This window comes from Aethalodelphis obliquidens, unplaced genomic scaffold, assembly GCF_003676395.1.
Source record: "Aethalodelphis obliquidens isolate GAN/ISIS:26980383/991018 unplaced genomic scaffold, ASM367639v1 scaffold28, whole genome shotgun sequence".
Lineage (NCBI taxonomy): Eukaryota > Metazoa > Chordata > Mammalia > Artiodactyla > Delphinidae > Aethalodelphis > Aethalodelphis obliquidens.
The window spans coordinates 17734827-17750273 of NW_020837972.1; the positions used below are offsets into that span (position 1 = coordinate 17734827).

At 38.9% G+C, this 15447-nt stretch overlaps 1 protein-coding gene across 14 annotated transcripts in view; it reads right to left on the reverse strand.

The window, feature by feature from the left end:
• The window catches only part of MPHOSPH9 (M-phase phosphoprotein 9), a 55083-nt gene that overhangs the window by 23648 nt on the left and 15988 nt on the right, over positions 1-15447 (reverse strand). For 11 of the 14 annotated variants that reach the window (XR_003436764.1, XM_027124988.1, XM_027124985.1 and 8 more), the window contains 6 exons: positions 14102-14190; positions 11017-11142; positions 10394-10854; positions 9909-10064; positions 6316-6403; positions 4256-4471 (listed from right to left, as the gene is read on the reverse strand). Coding sequence is in view for 13 of the 14 variants with exons in the window: in XM_027124988.1 (XP_026980789.1) it covers positions 4256-4471; positions 6316-6403; positions 9909-10064; positions 10394-10854; positions 11017-11142; positions 14102-14190 (1136 nt within the window). In the remaining variant the exon portion in view is untranslated. Of the gene's footprint in view, positions 1-4255; positions 4472-6311; positions 6404-9908; positions 10065-10393; positions 10855-11016; positions 11143-14101; positions 14191-15447 lie in introns of those variants that run through there. The other 3 variants (XM_027124991.1, XM_027124992.1, XM_027124998.1) reach the window with 3 other exon arrangements.

The following is a 15447-nucleotide window of genomic DNA, read 5'->3' on the forward strand; positions in this document are numbered from 1 at the left end:
TTTAAAACAACGTGCATTTATAGTAGAAGTAAAAAGAACAGAGTGGGGATAACCAAGAGCACATTTAGCATAGCAGGCGCCTCTAGGGTGGGAGAGAGAGGAATAGAAGAGTGTCTTTCAACAGTATCTACGGATGGCCAGTATATGGGGATTTAATGCATTACTCTATAGCTTTCTGTGTGCTTCAAATATGTGACATGATAAACGTGGAAAAAGTCAATGTTATCCCTGGAAATATTCATGCAATTTCAGCTGAAAACAACATTCTACCTACCCTTTGTGCTTCACTGCTACTCAAACAATGATGGGTTTTTAATTAAAAACAATGACATCCCAGAAGCAATGAACATACCTAGATCTTAAGTTTCTAAATACCATCTTCCACTTAAAGGACCCAGGGCTCCGGGGAAAAATGACTGACTTAGGGCCGGGGCTAGAAAAGTACAAGATGGGCCTGGAACACCTGGCTGTGGCAGGAAGTCTAGAATGACGGGAAACTGTCAAAAGGTCACAGAAGCCAGCTTCACACGTACCCCTCAGGCCAAAGCTAAGACAAAGCATGAAAATAATAAACAGAGTAAAAAAGACTACCTCACTGAATAAAATCAGAATCCATGAGTCCACGCTGATAAGCAGAAATAAAGAAGAAAGGAGGACTACTCCCTGCAGTAAAATGGAGAGGGAATCATAGAAATAGAAAAAACACCATTTGGCAGCCGCCACAGTAATTAGTGGTTTCAGGCAAGACACATCAGGACATGCTACAGCTAGTGGGTAACAAGTTTGATGAGAAAAAGGTGATTTGCAGAGCCTTAAATTACCCTCTCATAAGTTACATGTTAACTGCAGTGGGGGAGGGGCAGGATATAACTTTACAGTGGAGACCCCTGGCAAACCCCACCTTCACCAAGTGGCTGGAGTTGACACCCACATAGTTCACACGTGCCTCCTAACAGGAAGTGCTAAGAGGGGCTCCTGTGCATCACGACAACCCAATCTAACTGTGAAGAAACACACACCCAAACTAAGGGCCATTCCACAATGTGCTGGCCAGCAGACTCTCTGCGATGACGGATGCAGTCCCCCCGCGCTGCCCAACACCGCAGCCACTACCTACGTGTGACCGCTGAGCACTTGAAATGTGGCCAGTGCAACTGGGGAACTGAACTGTTTATTTTACTTAATTGTAATCAGTGTAAAGTTAAATAGTCACATGTGGCTAGAGGCTACCATGTTAGAAGGAGTAGTTCTATAAAATAGTCTATGATCTTCAAAGAGTTTTAAGGTTATAAAAGACAGAAAAACTGAGGATCTGCTCTAGGTTAAAGGAGATAAAAGAGATGTGACAACTCAATGCAACATGTAGTCCTGGATCGGATGTCGAACAAGGGAAAAAAAGTTTCTTTTGTTATAAGGAATACTTGTGGTATAATTTGCAAAAAATTGAATGGCATGTATAAATTACTATATTAATGTTAATTTCCTAATTTTGCTATGGTTATATAAAAGACTGCCCTTGTTTTTAAGAAATAGACCTTGAAGTATTTAGAGATAAAGATGCATTATATCTCTAACTTACTCTAAAAAAGTTTGGAAAAAAAATTATTTTTTTTTTTTGAAAAATCTTTAAACTATATGTGGACCGAATGATAAAGCACATATTATAAAATGCTAACTTTCAGAATCTAGGTGAAGGGTATATGAAAATTATTCACACAACTTTTGCAACTTTCTGTAGGTCTGATGTTAAGAAGTACAAGTTTTAAGAACCAGGAGCTCATGTACTCACACACACTAAAATTATACTATTAATGTGTATGAATGAGAACAGTAATAACTGAACCATGTAAAGTTCTAATCAAATATGGCACACGGAATGGAGTGTTCATATGTACTCCCTCCTGAAACTTTACTAAAATGACTATAAAGGAATAAAAAACATAGGGCTTGCTGGTATGTATGATATGCCCAAAATGGTACTTTACCTCTGTGATTTTCCTCCTAATAACCCTAGTCTAATCATGAGAAAAATATTAGACAAATCCCAAGGGACATACTGCAAAATACCTGCCCAGTTCTCCTCAAAACTGTCAAGATCATGAAAAACAGGAAGAGTCTGAGAAACTGTCACAGCCAAGAGGAGCCTAGGAAGACATGAAGACTACATGTAATCTGGTCTCCTAGAGGGAGTCCTGGAGCAGAAAAAGAACATTAGGAAAAAAGCAAGGAAATCTGAATAAACTGTGGTGTTTACTTAATAATAATGTATCAATATTGGCTCATTGGGACTTCCCTGGTGGTCCAGTGGGTAAGACTCCCCGGTCCCAATGCAGGGGGCCTGGGTTAGATCCCTGGTCGGGGAACTAGATCCCACATGCTGCCGCAGCTAAGAGTCCGCACGCCTCAACTTAGAAGTCTGCATGTGGCAACTAAGACCCGGAGCAGCCAAAATAAACAAACATGAAAAAAAAAAAATTGGCTCATTAATTGTGGCCAAGGTATGGTACTAATGCAAGATGCTAATAACAGGGGAAATGGTGGGGGGCATATGGGAACACTCCACTATCTCCTCAATTTTTCTGTAATTCTAACTGTTCTGAAACATAAAGTAGTTTTTAAAACGTAAAGTGTGACTGCAACTATAAAAGTTTTCAGATGTGGAAGGCCTCAAAATTTGTCTCTTATGCCTTCTTTTTCTCAGGAGATGTACTCTAGCAAAACAGAGTTAAACCAAGAAAGAAGATACAGAATCCACACAAAAGGACAGATTCAATATGGGAAAGAAGCGAAGACAATTCCCAGGATGATGACAAAGGCAAGTCCTAGAAATCTGTGTCTCAGACCTCGAGGGCAATCAGTTCAGAATGAAGCAAGGATACTGGGGAGGCGGGAGGAAAGGAAGTGCTATGCATGTTTAAAAACTAAGCAAGCAGATGAAGAGACAAGCCAATTAGTAAGTCTAGGAAAAATAAAAGTTGTAAGAGAAAGGAAATGCAGTCACTGAACACTGCAGCTTAGCTTTGAAAAATATTTGCATAGACATAAGAAACACTGAATTCTGATTCATTTATAAATGATAGTATATCATATTTAAAGTCTAAGACACCACTAACTAGAAATGCTATTTAATATTATTTACGAAAATACTAAGAGGAAAAAGTGCTGCCAATTAAAATATGACACTATAAAGATGCATTCCAATTTCTGAGTTGTTCAAATGTAAAAGAATAAGCTTCGGGCTTCCCTGGTGGCGCAGTGGTTGAGAGTCCGCCTGCCGATGCAGGGGACACGGGTTCGTGCCTTGGTCCGGGAAGATCCCACATGCTGCGGAGCGGCTGGGCCTGTGAGCCATGGCCGCTGAGCCTGCACATCCGGAGCCTGTGCTCCACAACGGGAGAGGCCACAGCAGTGAGAGGCCCGCGTACCGCAAAAAAAAAAAAAGAATAAGCTTCTCAGAATCAATTTAATACATCAATCACATTGGAAAGAGGGGGGGAGTGTTTGTTTGGGGAGCAAATGGTATAAGAAAGCTACACTGTGACCTTGCACAGAGGGTAGTCAATATATAATGTCTGAAACTGATGGGGAAAAAAAAAGAGCAATGTAAGTTTGTTACTTAGAAACATGGAGCAAAACTTTAGAAGGAATGGCTAAAAGAGCTGAAAATAATGGCTTCTAGGGTAGAGGACTCCAAGATAGGGAGAGGTGAAGAAGATTGCTGTTTCTCATTTGATATTTGACCATTTAAACCATTGACATGTATTACCTTCAGGAAAATAAATTTTAAAAAACAAAGCAGCAAGAATCAAATCTAAAGCTATCAGGAAGAAAATATCAACAGCCAAAATACTTTCAGATTTTACTTTAAAAAAAAAAACAAAACCTAATCCAGTTTCAATGTTATACAAATCTAACTTTTAAGTGAAATTAAATCAAAGTGAAAAATTTTATCAAGCCTGTTGTAAATCTGGTCCGTTGTACCTGCCAGACACACAGATGCTGATTTAAGATAGCTCAAAGGCTGCCCTGCCAGAGACAGAAAGGCGTGGGAGTGACACCATAGCTCTGAAAGCCCTGACTTCCTGCTTTAAGATAAGACCCAACTAACTCAATCGGAAAAGTCTACGTATATTTGCAGCTACAGCAAAGTTATGTAAAATGAAAATAAATGTGGAAAAAATCATAATAGCTTGTAAGACTACAATATCTGAAATTACTTTTAGCCAACCACGTCACTGAGTTACTTGTCACTTACATCTTGAAACATTTTATTTTCTTGTTTTAGTCTTGCTTCTTTATCGTCTGAGAGTTTGTAAGCATTCTCAAATGCCTCTTCTAAATCCTGAAGTCTAGATTTCAGTCGAAGGATGGTATTGTCTTTTTCTTTATTACTTGTTCTCATTTCCTCAATTCGTTCCTGCAAAATTTTGGAGGCACTGCTGGCTGCACTGAAGCGTTCTCTAAGATCACTCTACAAAACAAAGACAAGGATAATACACTGTTTTTAATAATAATAAAAAAAATAGATGTCTCAATAGCAGCTAATAATCTGTGGACATTAAATATAAAAGAAAAGTAATAAAACAAAACACATAAATGGAAATGAACAAATTTGATATTCTGTTATATCCTGGGATGGAGACTAGAAAGGATTACCCTATAGAATAATACACAGAAAACCACTGTCTGAGGCATTCTGATTCCAGGACTCACCTGTAGATGACTTTAATGAGGAAAAACTAACCATGGCTATTAGAGAAATGATTCCAAAAGCATAGCTGGAATTTGTTGCCCCACATTAATATTTAGAGGGGAAAAAAGCATTTCTTACCCTATTCTCTCACTTACAATGAAAATAAAAGAGAAAATTCAAAACATCGGAAATGTTAATGTTCATTCAACAATCATTAATTGCAAATCCACTAGATGGCAGGCACTAGGGTGCTAGAAATATAAGATTAACAAGAGGACTTCCCTGGTGGAGCAGTGGTTAAGAATCACCTGCCACTGTAGGGGACACAGGTTCGAGCCCTGGTCCGGGAAGATCCCACATGCCATGGAGCAACTAAGCCCATGTGCCACAACTACTGAGCCTGCGCTCTAGAGCCACAACTACTGACCCCGTGTGCCACAACTACTGAAGCCCACGTGCCTAGAACCCGTGCTCCACCTCGATGAGAAGCCCACACACCGCAATGAAGAGTAGCCCCTGCTCGCCGCAACTAGAGAAAGCCCGTGGGCAGCGAAAGACCCAGCACAGCCAAAAATAGATAAATTAATTAATTAAATTAAAAAAAAAAAAGATCAACAAGAAAGGTCCCTGACTTCATGAAGTTTATAGTTTAGGAGGAGACAAAGATAACTTAAAAAAACATCAAAACTATCCCGGTTTCAGCATCAAAAAACAACAAAAAACAAACAAAAAACCCATCAAAGACAAACAAACAATGTCTAGAATATAACTGGCATTTTGCAGCAAAACACTGTTTGTAAAATTATGCACAGAAGAATAAAACTTGGTAATGCATGGGAAAGAAAAGTTATTTAAGAGGAAAGGTTAAGCATTCCTAGTTATACACCCAAGAAAACTGAAAATGCATCCACATAAAATCTTGAAAATATAAATGTTCGTAGCACTATCATTCATAATAGCCAAAAAGTGAAAATAACCCAAACATCCATCAGCTGATGGATGGATAAACAAAATGCGGTGCATCCATACTACGGAATATTCTTCAGCCGTAAAGAAGAGTGAAGTCCTGGTCCATGCTACACTATGGATGAACCTTGAAAACCTAATGCTCAGTGAAAGCAGCCAGACACACGAGGTCACATACGGTTTGATTCCATTGACATCAAATACCCAGAATAGGTAAACCCAGAGAAACAGAAAGCAGAGTAGTGGTTGCTCATGGCCGAGAAGAGCATGTAATGGGGGAGATGGCTAAGAGGTTTGGGGTTTCTTTCTGAGTGAGAGAAAAATTCTAAAATTAATTGTGGTGGTAGTCGCACAAATTTGTGAATATACTAAAGACCACTGAATTATACACTCTAGAAGGATGAGTTTTATGATATGCAAATTATATCCCAAATAAAAAATAAAAATTTTAGAGGGTAAAAGTTTATAGTATCATATGAAGCCAGCAGCATTCAAAATATAAATGTAACAATAAGACATCCTAAAGGAGAAGACAAGCAACATACAACCAATGTTTTTATAAAACTATTCATTTGTCTCTAAAGTTCAATTAATAAAAAAGCTTAAATTTTTAACATTAAGCCACTAGAACAACAAAAAATAGAGTACTTACTTACCACTTCTCTTTCCAGCAAGTTATTCTTATTTTCAAGTGTTCTCACACGACTAGTAGCTTCATTCAGAGCACTATCTAACTGGCCACATCTAAAAACCATATATTGAAACAAAACAATCAAAGACAAGATCCTTTCTCTTAAAAGTATTATAAAAATCTAACTGATTCTCCAATATATTAGGTAAAACAAATTCTCCAATGTTAACCAAGACTAAGGATGCCATTTTAGTAAAATATATCCAATGAACCTGATATTATAGTATCCAGAAAAAATTAAAAATGATATGAAAAGATCCCTAAGAAGTATTTGTACATTCACGTTCATAGCAGCATAAATTCACAATAGCCAAAAGATGGAAGCAACCTAAGTGTCCACCAAGGATGAATGGATATAAACAAAATGCAGTGTGTGTGTGTGTGTGTGTGTGTGTGTGGTGTGGTGTGGTGTGGTGTGGTGTGGTGTGGTGTGGTGTGTGCAATGAAGTACTAGTCAATGTTAAAAAGGAAAGAAATTCTGACACATGCTACAACATGGAAGAACCTCAAGGACATTATGCTGAGTGAAATAAACCAGACACAAAAGGACAAACACTGTGATTCCATTTATACAAGGTACCCAGAAGCATCGAATTAATAGCGAAAAAGTAGAACGATGGTTGCCAGGGGCTGGAGGGAGGGGGTAATGGGGAGTTATTGTTTAATGGGTATAGAACAACAGTTTTGCGAGAGAAAAAAAGTTCCAGAAATGGATACTGGTGACAGTAGCACAGCAATGTGAATGGACAATGCCAGTGAACTGTAAACTTCAAAATAGTTAAAATGGTAGATTTTGTTATTTTATCACATTAAAAAATAAAAATTAAATATGCAAGATATAGAAAACTGCATAAAATAACTTGATCTATGAAGAAAATATATCTGTATATGCATTATAATTTCTGGAGCGATGCAAAAAATTAAGTCTAGGATGTGAAAACAAAAGATGGGGTAGAAAGACTCCATATAAATCCTTCTGTACTATTTCAAATCAGCATGAATGTTATTCTTTATAAGACTTGTTATTCTTTTAAAGACTTTCTTTGTAAAGTTAATTACCATAGAACCTCAAAATAAGAAAATACATGGAAGAAAAAAAAAAAAAAAGAAAATACATGGAAGAATTTGGTCACCATTTTGAATCAGTGTTCAATGATGTGTTGTGAATAAAAGCTAATATTTATTCGGCACTGACTACACACTCAGTCTTTGTTAAGCACTTTGCATTCATCCTCACAATGCTGTGTGTTAGGATTGTCATCATTCCCATTTTACAGATGAGAATACAGAGACAGAGAAGTTAAGCTCCTCCAGAGTCACACTGGGATTCTAAGCCAGGCAGTCTGGCTCCAGAGTCATGCTCCTACCCACGATGCATTAATGCCTTGCAGAAATGAAACACTGATGAAACTGTTCTTGAAACAAAGATCACTAAATAGTCAAGTGTTGCTGTGTTGTTATTTTTCTGTTGTAATTACCTCACTGATTCCGGTATGCCAGAGATCTCATCCCCCAAGTTGCAGTTGTGTGACAATATAAGTGTTAATGGTCCCATCTGCAATAGCAGTGGGATTCCCCAATTTGCAATTCTGAAATTTGAAAAAAATTGCTGTGTACACTGACAACATAATATTGGTTTTTGTCTTGGGTAAATCGTTTTTCCAGTTCTAAATAACTGCAACTTCTCATTTTGTTTCTACTGTCCTCTGTAACACAGTTTTATATGGTAGGCCAAATCAAGCCCTTTAGGGGTACTGGTAGGAGAAAATAACGCGTTGCTCTTCATTTGCACGCTATCAGTACATTTACTCCACTACCTAGATTGCTGTTGTTACTGTTATAACACGACCACTTATTTAAAACCCTGACTTCCAATTTGCTCCTCCTACATTCTCTCACTGCTCCACGTGCTCTAGCAGCTTCTAGACATAAAGATGTTTTAATTAGCTCCCCTTCTTTGGCACCCCGTCTTTGACCTAACAAGGTCTGCTGGTCGGCTTCTTTCAGACTTCTGTTTTCCAACAGGAAGTACCTGTGGTCATCTGTGCCTTCTTAAAAAAACAAAACAGAACAAAAATAAGAACAAACTTCCCCCAGCCTGGTATCTACTCTTTTCTTTTTGTCCTAGAAAACCTAAAACTGGCCTTTTTTCCTGGCTCTTTTCAAACTACTTCTCTGCCATTGTACCCCCATCGCCACCACCAACAGCAAAATGGAAGCTATAGAAACAATCAGGATCAAGACAGCATGTTAACTACCACAGCAACCACATAGTATAAAAGCTAGTTTTCCGGACTTCCCTGGTGGCGCAGTGGTTAAGAATCCAACTGCCAATGCAGGGGACATGGGTTCGAGCCCTGGTCCAGGCAGATCCCACATGCCGCGCAGCAACTGAGCCTGTGCGCCACAACTACTGAGCCTGTGCTTTAGAGCCCATGAGCCACAACTACTGAGCCCGTGTGCCACAACTACTGAGCCCACGTGCCTGGAGCCCTTGCTCCACAACAAGAAAAGCCACTGCAATGAGAAGGCTGCGCACTGCAACAAAGACCCAACACAGCCAAAGAGATAAATAGATAAATAAATAAAAGCAAGTTTTCCTAGAATTCTCCAAATTAAACTGTTAACTGGATCAGATTTCAGTTCCCTCCTAATCTTTTCTCCAGGGCTTTTGTCTTTTTTGCCCTAGAGAAGACTTTGCTGTCACCTAGACTCCATCAGTTTTCAATCTGTTTAATACCATTTGTAAAGTATGTTGCAAGTATGCTGTTATTTTTTTGGCCATGCCGCATGGCATGTGGGAACTTAGTTCCCCGACCAAGGATCGAACCCAAGCCACCTGCAGTGGAAGCGTGGAGTCTTAAATTAACCACTGGACAGCCAGGGAAGTCCCTCAAGTACGCTGTTATTAATACTAGTAAAAACATCAAATTTTGTAAATGATTCTCTCTCTCTAAAATAAGTGGAAAGCTATCCCTAGTATAAGACCGTTCTCCCCTGTGTGTCTATGGTTTTTTTGAATGAGATAACTGTTTCCACAGGTTCATGAGTGTCTGGGTTAAAGTTATGCATTTCTGGGTATGAAGAAAGGTTGAGAACTGCCCCAGGACATCAATCATAGACTTATTAGGGAATCCATAGAGCATTAATTCTCCCATAAATGACATTCCTTTACATATACAAAATCTGCTCAACTATCTCAGTATTTCGCCCACACAAGACAAATGTCCTCATCAATTATCAGTGTTTTGTGAGAGGATGGCTCAAATCTTTATTTTTTGGCTGCACCCTCAGCTTGCAGGATTTTAGTTCCCCAACCAGGGATTGAACCCGGGTCCTAAGCAGGGAGAGCAAGGAGTCCTAACCACTGGACTGCCAGGGAATTCCCTCAAATCTTTAAAAATAATTACTTAGGCAAACATGTTTCTGTGTGAAAATTTTCAAATCTAAAGCACACGTTTTCAAAGTGTTTTAACATCATAATATGTTATACTTTGGGGAAAATAATATATCCAAGTTGGAGAAACACTAACGTTACAGTTAAATTATAAGTCTTACCTGTCTACAAGAATTTGATTGGTTTTCTTCCAATCTTCAACTGCAGGAATTTCTTTTGCCTCCAGTTTCTGTTTCAAACTATTTATTTCTGACTCATAATAAGCTCGAAGATCTGCGATGTGTCGAGCATGCTTTTCCTTCAGGTTCTGCCTAACCCTGTTGGTGAGAGGAAAAAACATCATTTAGAAAGCATCTCCTCACTATCTCAATAAGAAAAACCAAGAACATAATGATTCTCATACATAAAAATACAGCCTTTTTCCTTTATACACCCACAGAAAATATAATAGATTAATACACAAGATGACAACTAATAAAGCAAAAAATAAAAAGACATTCGTTTTTAGATGGTCTACCTTATAAACATTATATTATCTTTTTAATTTTTTATACATTACTGAAGTTCAATAAAAACAATTTTCATCATTCAAGCAGACATCATAAAAAACCTATTGACATTACAAGCCATTCACTGAAATACATACTTAGACAGTATCACAGGATCTTCCAGGGAAGTCAGTGAAATGCATTCTGGGACACCACTGGCTGTACCTGGAAGCTGGGACTGACTGACTGAGGCAAAAGGTACCAGGCCAGTGTTTTCTTCATCTACACTGTTGACTGAGATGTCGTTACTACCAATAGCATATACTGCAGGAAACGTGGAACTGGTCCTACTTTCATTTTGGAATGCATGATTTTTCCAAGAGTCCACTGGAGACACTTTTGTACTTGAAGGATATCTTGGGAATCCAGATAACTGAGAAGTAACATGACTTGCTTGTGAAAACGAGTCTATGTCAGAGTGACTAGCCATACTAGGTTCTAGAACGGAGTCCGGTGAGAAGGATATTCTGTCATCAAGGGCATTCAAAAAGCCATGTGGCTGAATCCCTGAAATCTGCTGACTTGGCTTCAGGTGTAACGTTGGGTCTAGAGTCAGTACCTAGAAATAAGACAGACAACAGTAAGCTCTCGCCCTCTGTACTCAGTTTTCGTTTTCAAGTGAGTAGGCTTTAGATCTCCTAGGGAAAAGGAAGCTCAAGATGAGAGTTAAGAGTCATGAGTCATCTTTCATTGCCACTCAGCAGAGTGCTGTCAACTTTACCTCCGGTGGATGATTTGGGTTGGAAGCAGAAGGGAGATTCCTCTCAGGTAACTGCTTGTTTTCCCTCTGTTTTTTATAATAAATATCCTTCAGTGATGGTAGCTTCATCTCATTACTAGTATTAGACTTAAAGATATGAAACAAAATTATTTAAACATTATCAACGAATCAATGATGAAAAAAGTTTACTTTCCTGATATCAAGATCAGCACCATAAAAATATTTTTGAAAAATTTAAAATAAACTGAGATGCCAGACTGCCAGATTTGTAATAAGAGTTTGGAAGTCATTACCTATTATGAGGCTCCCTCAGAATGAAAAAATTTTCATACCCTCTAACAATAAATATTAAGGGGATAATTTAAACCTAAGATATTTAGCAGCCTAAGAACACTTCCAAAGAATAAAATCCTTGGTAATCTCCTTACTCAAAATAAGAACAAAGTTTCAAGGTAAGAAAAGACTTCATAATGAATGAAGGAAGCAGGGCAAGAAAACTTCTGGCCAGATTAATTTCCTGTGACTCAAAGGGACAGGTGTCAAAAGGTGGAGTTCCCCAGCTCTGTAGTTATATTCGTGTTTAAGAGTTGGCAGACAACAAGAAGTGTTAAGAAAGAAGTTACCCAATCAAAATAAGACCCTTTTTTAATTAGTAAAAAAAGAAGATATGGGGACTTCCCTGGTGGCACAGTGGATAGGACTCCTCACTCCCAATGCAAGGGGCCCAGGTTTGATCCCTGGTCGAGGAACTAGATCCCACATGCATGCCGCAACTAAGAGTTTGCATACCACAACTAAGGAGCCCACATGCCGTAACTAAGACCCCACACAACCAAATAAATAAATAAATATTTTTTTTAAAAAAAAGAAGATACAATCCTAACTTCTACAGCTGAAATCAGGGCTTTGCTACACTGGAAGTGTTACAAACCTAAATTCCAAATATTAAAACACTGGGCTTAAATTATTTCAATGTGGGACTTATTGCAGGGCGTGACAGGGGTACCATTTAACCCTGGGCGTCAAATTTAAACTAACGTGGACATTCTCTCAAATGAGATTACAGACTGAGTGAGAGATACATTGAAAGCACTGAAAGAACACATTCGTCCTATAGCTTTAAACTTTTAAACTGTCCCATTTCCAGACCCTACATAGACAGACTGCAGAGCACCATGAACTAATGTTTTTTTTTAATAAACTCTATAACTAGCTTGTGAAAAAGACAATTAATTATACTTTTTGTGTGTGCATTAAAGGCATTAATTTGTTAAATGTAAACCCTTAAAATTTACCACAATTTCTATAATCCTGCTTTGAATTTTTACTTTTTATACACCAACAACCTGGAAGCCTTTTCAGTCACTGAAATCTATGCCAAGCAGCAGCTCTTGGACTATGGCTACAGCCTGAGGAATCCTGCCCTGGGTGAACAGTTGCAACTATGCTATTTACAGCTCACTGTAATACGAGGTAATATTTTTCACCACCTTTTTTTTTTGGTGTGCCAAGTGGCCTGGGGGATGTTAGTTCCCCGACCAGGGACTGAACCCAGGCCCTCGGTAGTGAGAGTTCAGAGTCCCAACCACTGGACTGCTAGGGAGTTTCCTTTTCACTGCTTTTATGATTTCTCTTCTTGTCATATTTTAACATCTCTGAAGTGAGGATGTCTCTTGTAATTAACAGCATCTTACAAATGCCTTTGGTCAAGTAGCAGCTGTGACAATTGTCACTGCCTGCTCATAAGCAAATAGAAAAGCTTTCAAAATTGGCCAAATAGTTGTCAGCAGCTTGGAAGAAAATCCTAGAGGCTACGCTGGAACCCCTGAGAAGCAATATTTAAGGGACAGTGAATCAGACATGTTTAGCAACATTCCCCATCTGAGAGTCAAAAGCAGGCCAGTCCTACATAACTACTAAGCCAGGTAAAAACTCAGCACCAAGGCCTTTCATCCTTTTTTAAAGAAATGCCAAGTCACCAATGCTCTTGGTGGCCCAAGGGAAATGGCATGTGGAAAACACAGAAACCAACACTGACTTAAAAAGAGAGGAGTGTGGAGTGTAAGCTCCTGTAGGTAAAGAAGTTTCAACTAATTTACTTCACTTATATTATCCATAAGTATGTACGAGAATTATAGGATAAAAATATATGTTTAAGTCTACAAAATATAAATTCTAAGGGATAAGCATTGTATCCGTCGGATTGATGAATTTTTTTTCTTGGTAGAATATGAAACAGGAAGTCTTAAAATTGATGGCAACTTTATATTTTGAGTCAACAAAATATAGTGTTAATTTACTGATGCTGAAGACCAAGAAACACAAACAGTGAGCCCTGTAGTTGCAAAGCCCACCGAGTCTCCCAGACCCCTCAATCTCACGTCCCCCCCTTCCTTCTTAGTGTTTATCTGTCTCTTTTTTCCTCCTTTCCTGAAGGACAGAATGCTGGTTCCCACCCTCTCTGGGACTCCGATGTCCAAAAATACACTGGTCCCATGTTGTCCTGTCCATCTATGCCTGTCACTCGTGTTTACAGCTCTCCTGGTTACTTTAATTGTACCTCTCCTTTCCTCCAACCTGTTCTTTCATCTCCTGATCTAAACACAGAAGTGAGATATATACATCGATGTACACATACTGGATATTTTTATTTCTTTGCTCTGAAGTCAACAAAATATTTACATTTCTTGCTCAAAGAAAATCAAAACAGCAAATTAAATTGCTCATAATTATGATACAAACGGATCAGCGGGAGGGTGTAACAGAACAGAAAATCAAAACCATGCCTGGGAACGGGGGAAGAAGTTTATTTGTGTACCTACTATATTTAAAATAGTGGGCACAAAACCATGTCATTTAATTTCATAAAACACTAACCAGGCATTTTTAATTCCATTTTTAAGTAACGTTCCTAAGATCACACAGGCAGTGAATGACAGAGACCAAACCTGAAAGCAGGCAGATATGATTTAAAGCCCACGCTTTCTTCTGTATATCAGCAATTGAAAAATACAAACTTTGTAAATGAACCAGTATATACAATTGTACAACAAATACACACGTGCATCGTGGGTTATTAAATTACCTGGCTTGGTGATATATCCGTGGAGGAGGCTGGAGTCTCAGGCAGAGAGTGATACGTGTCCTTCTCCTCCAGTTTCCAGTAAGTCAGTCCTAATGTGAACAAATACACAGAATAGATAAGGGTGAGGAAAAAGAACAAAAATGCTTTTAGAGTAACTTATTTCTACCTAAAGAAAATTAAACATGGGAAGTATGTGTTCTAGAATAACTTATTTTTACCTAAAGAAAATTAAATACGGGAAGTTTTTGGCTATCTGGATACAGGAAATTGAATTTGGAAGGGAAAAAATTCACATAAATGCCTTGCCATGTAAGAGTCCTAACTTAATGATCCAAATATTTTAAACTGAACTATCATATTATTAAAAGTCAAGATAAACACGTGCAATTTAAAATATTTTTTTAAAGACAATTCCTTTACGCACAGTACAGACATACACAGAAGCAATCTAAAGAATTCAATAAGTCAAATCCTTATTGAGCGTTTACTGTACCAGCTGGGGAGGAGGAGGCGTGAAGAGTGAGCTGTGAGCCGTAAGTCAATCATACAGTACACACAGTATGTCAGAAGGTGGTGAGCACTCTAGTAAAAGTTACAAATCAGTGTAAGGGGATATGCAGTGCGTGTGGAAGCGGGGGCAGGCGCTCTTTCTGAATAGGGTGGTCAGGGTTGGCCGTGTTAGCCATATATGAGGGAGCTCCCCCGTAAGGGGCGGGGGAGAACATTCCACATACAGGAAGCAGCCAAAGCAAAAGCCCTAAAATGAGAACTTATCTGGCATATTTGAGCAAACAGCCTCTCTACTGAAGCAGAGAAAGGGAGAGAGCCCCAGACAGTGAGGTCAAAGAGCAGAGCTAGATGTCTCCGGGCCTGCAGGCCTCTGTAAGGACAGACTCCCTCCCCACTGTTATTCTGAGGGAAGTGGAACCACCGCAGGGCTTGAGCAGAGGAGTCACAAGATCTGACCTGTCTTTAAAAAGGATCACATTGGCTACTGTGTTGAGCACAGATGGAAGCTGCAAGGGTGAAAGCAGGGAGGCTGGTTAGGAAGCTCGCGGGAACCCAGGGGACAGGTGATGGGGCTCTGTTAGGGTGAGAGCAGGAAGGTGATGACAGGTGATCGGATCATGGTAATTTTCACAAGGCAAAGCTAATTCATCCTGAATTGGATGTGGGATTGTGGGAAAAAGGAGTCAGTATGTAAAGCCATTAAAGCTAAAATAAGCTCACCGTGGAGAGTAAAGAATGGCTTACAGACAGTTTGAATTTCTTAATTCATTTTGGAGTATCTGAAAAATGCTGAGATGATTTTTGCAGCTGTTTGAAATAATTGCAAAAGTACTGCT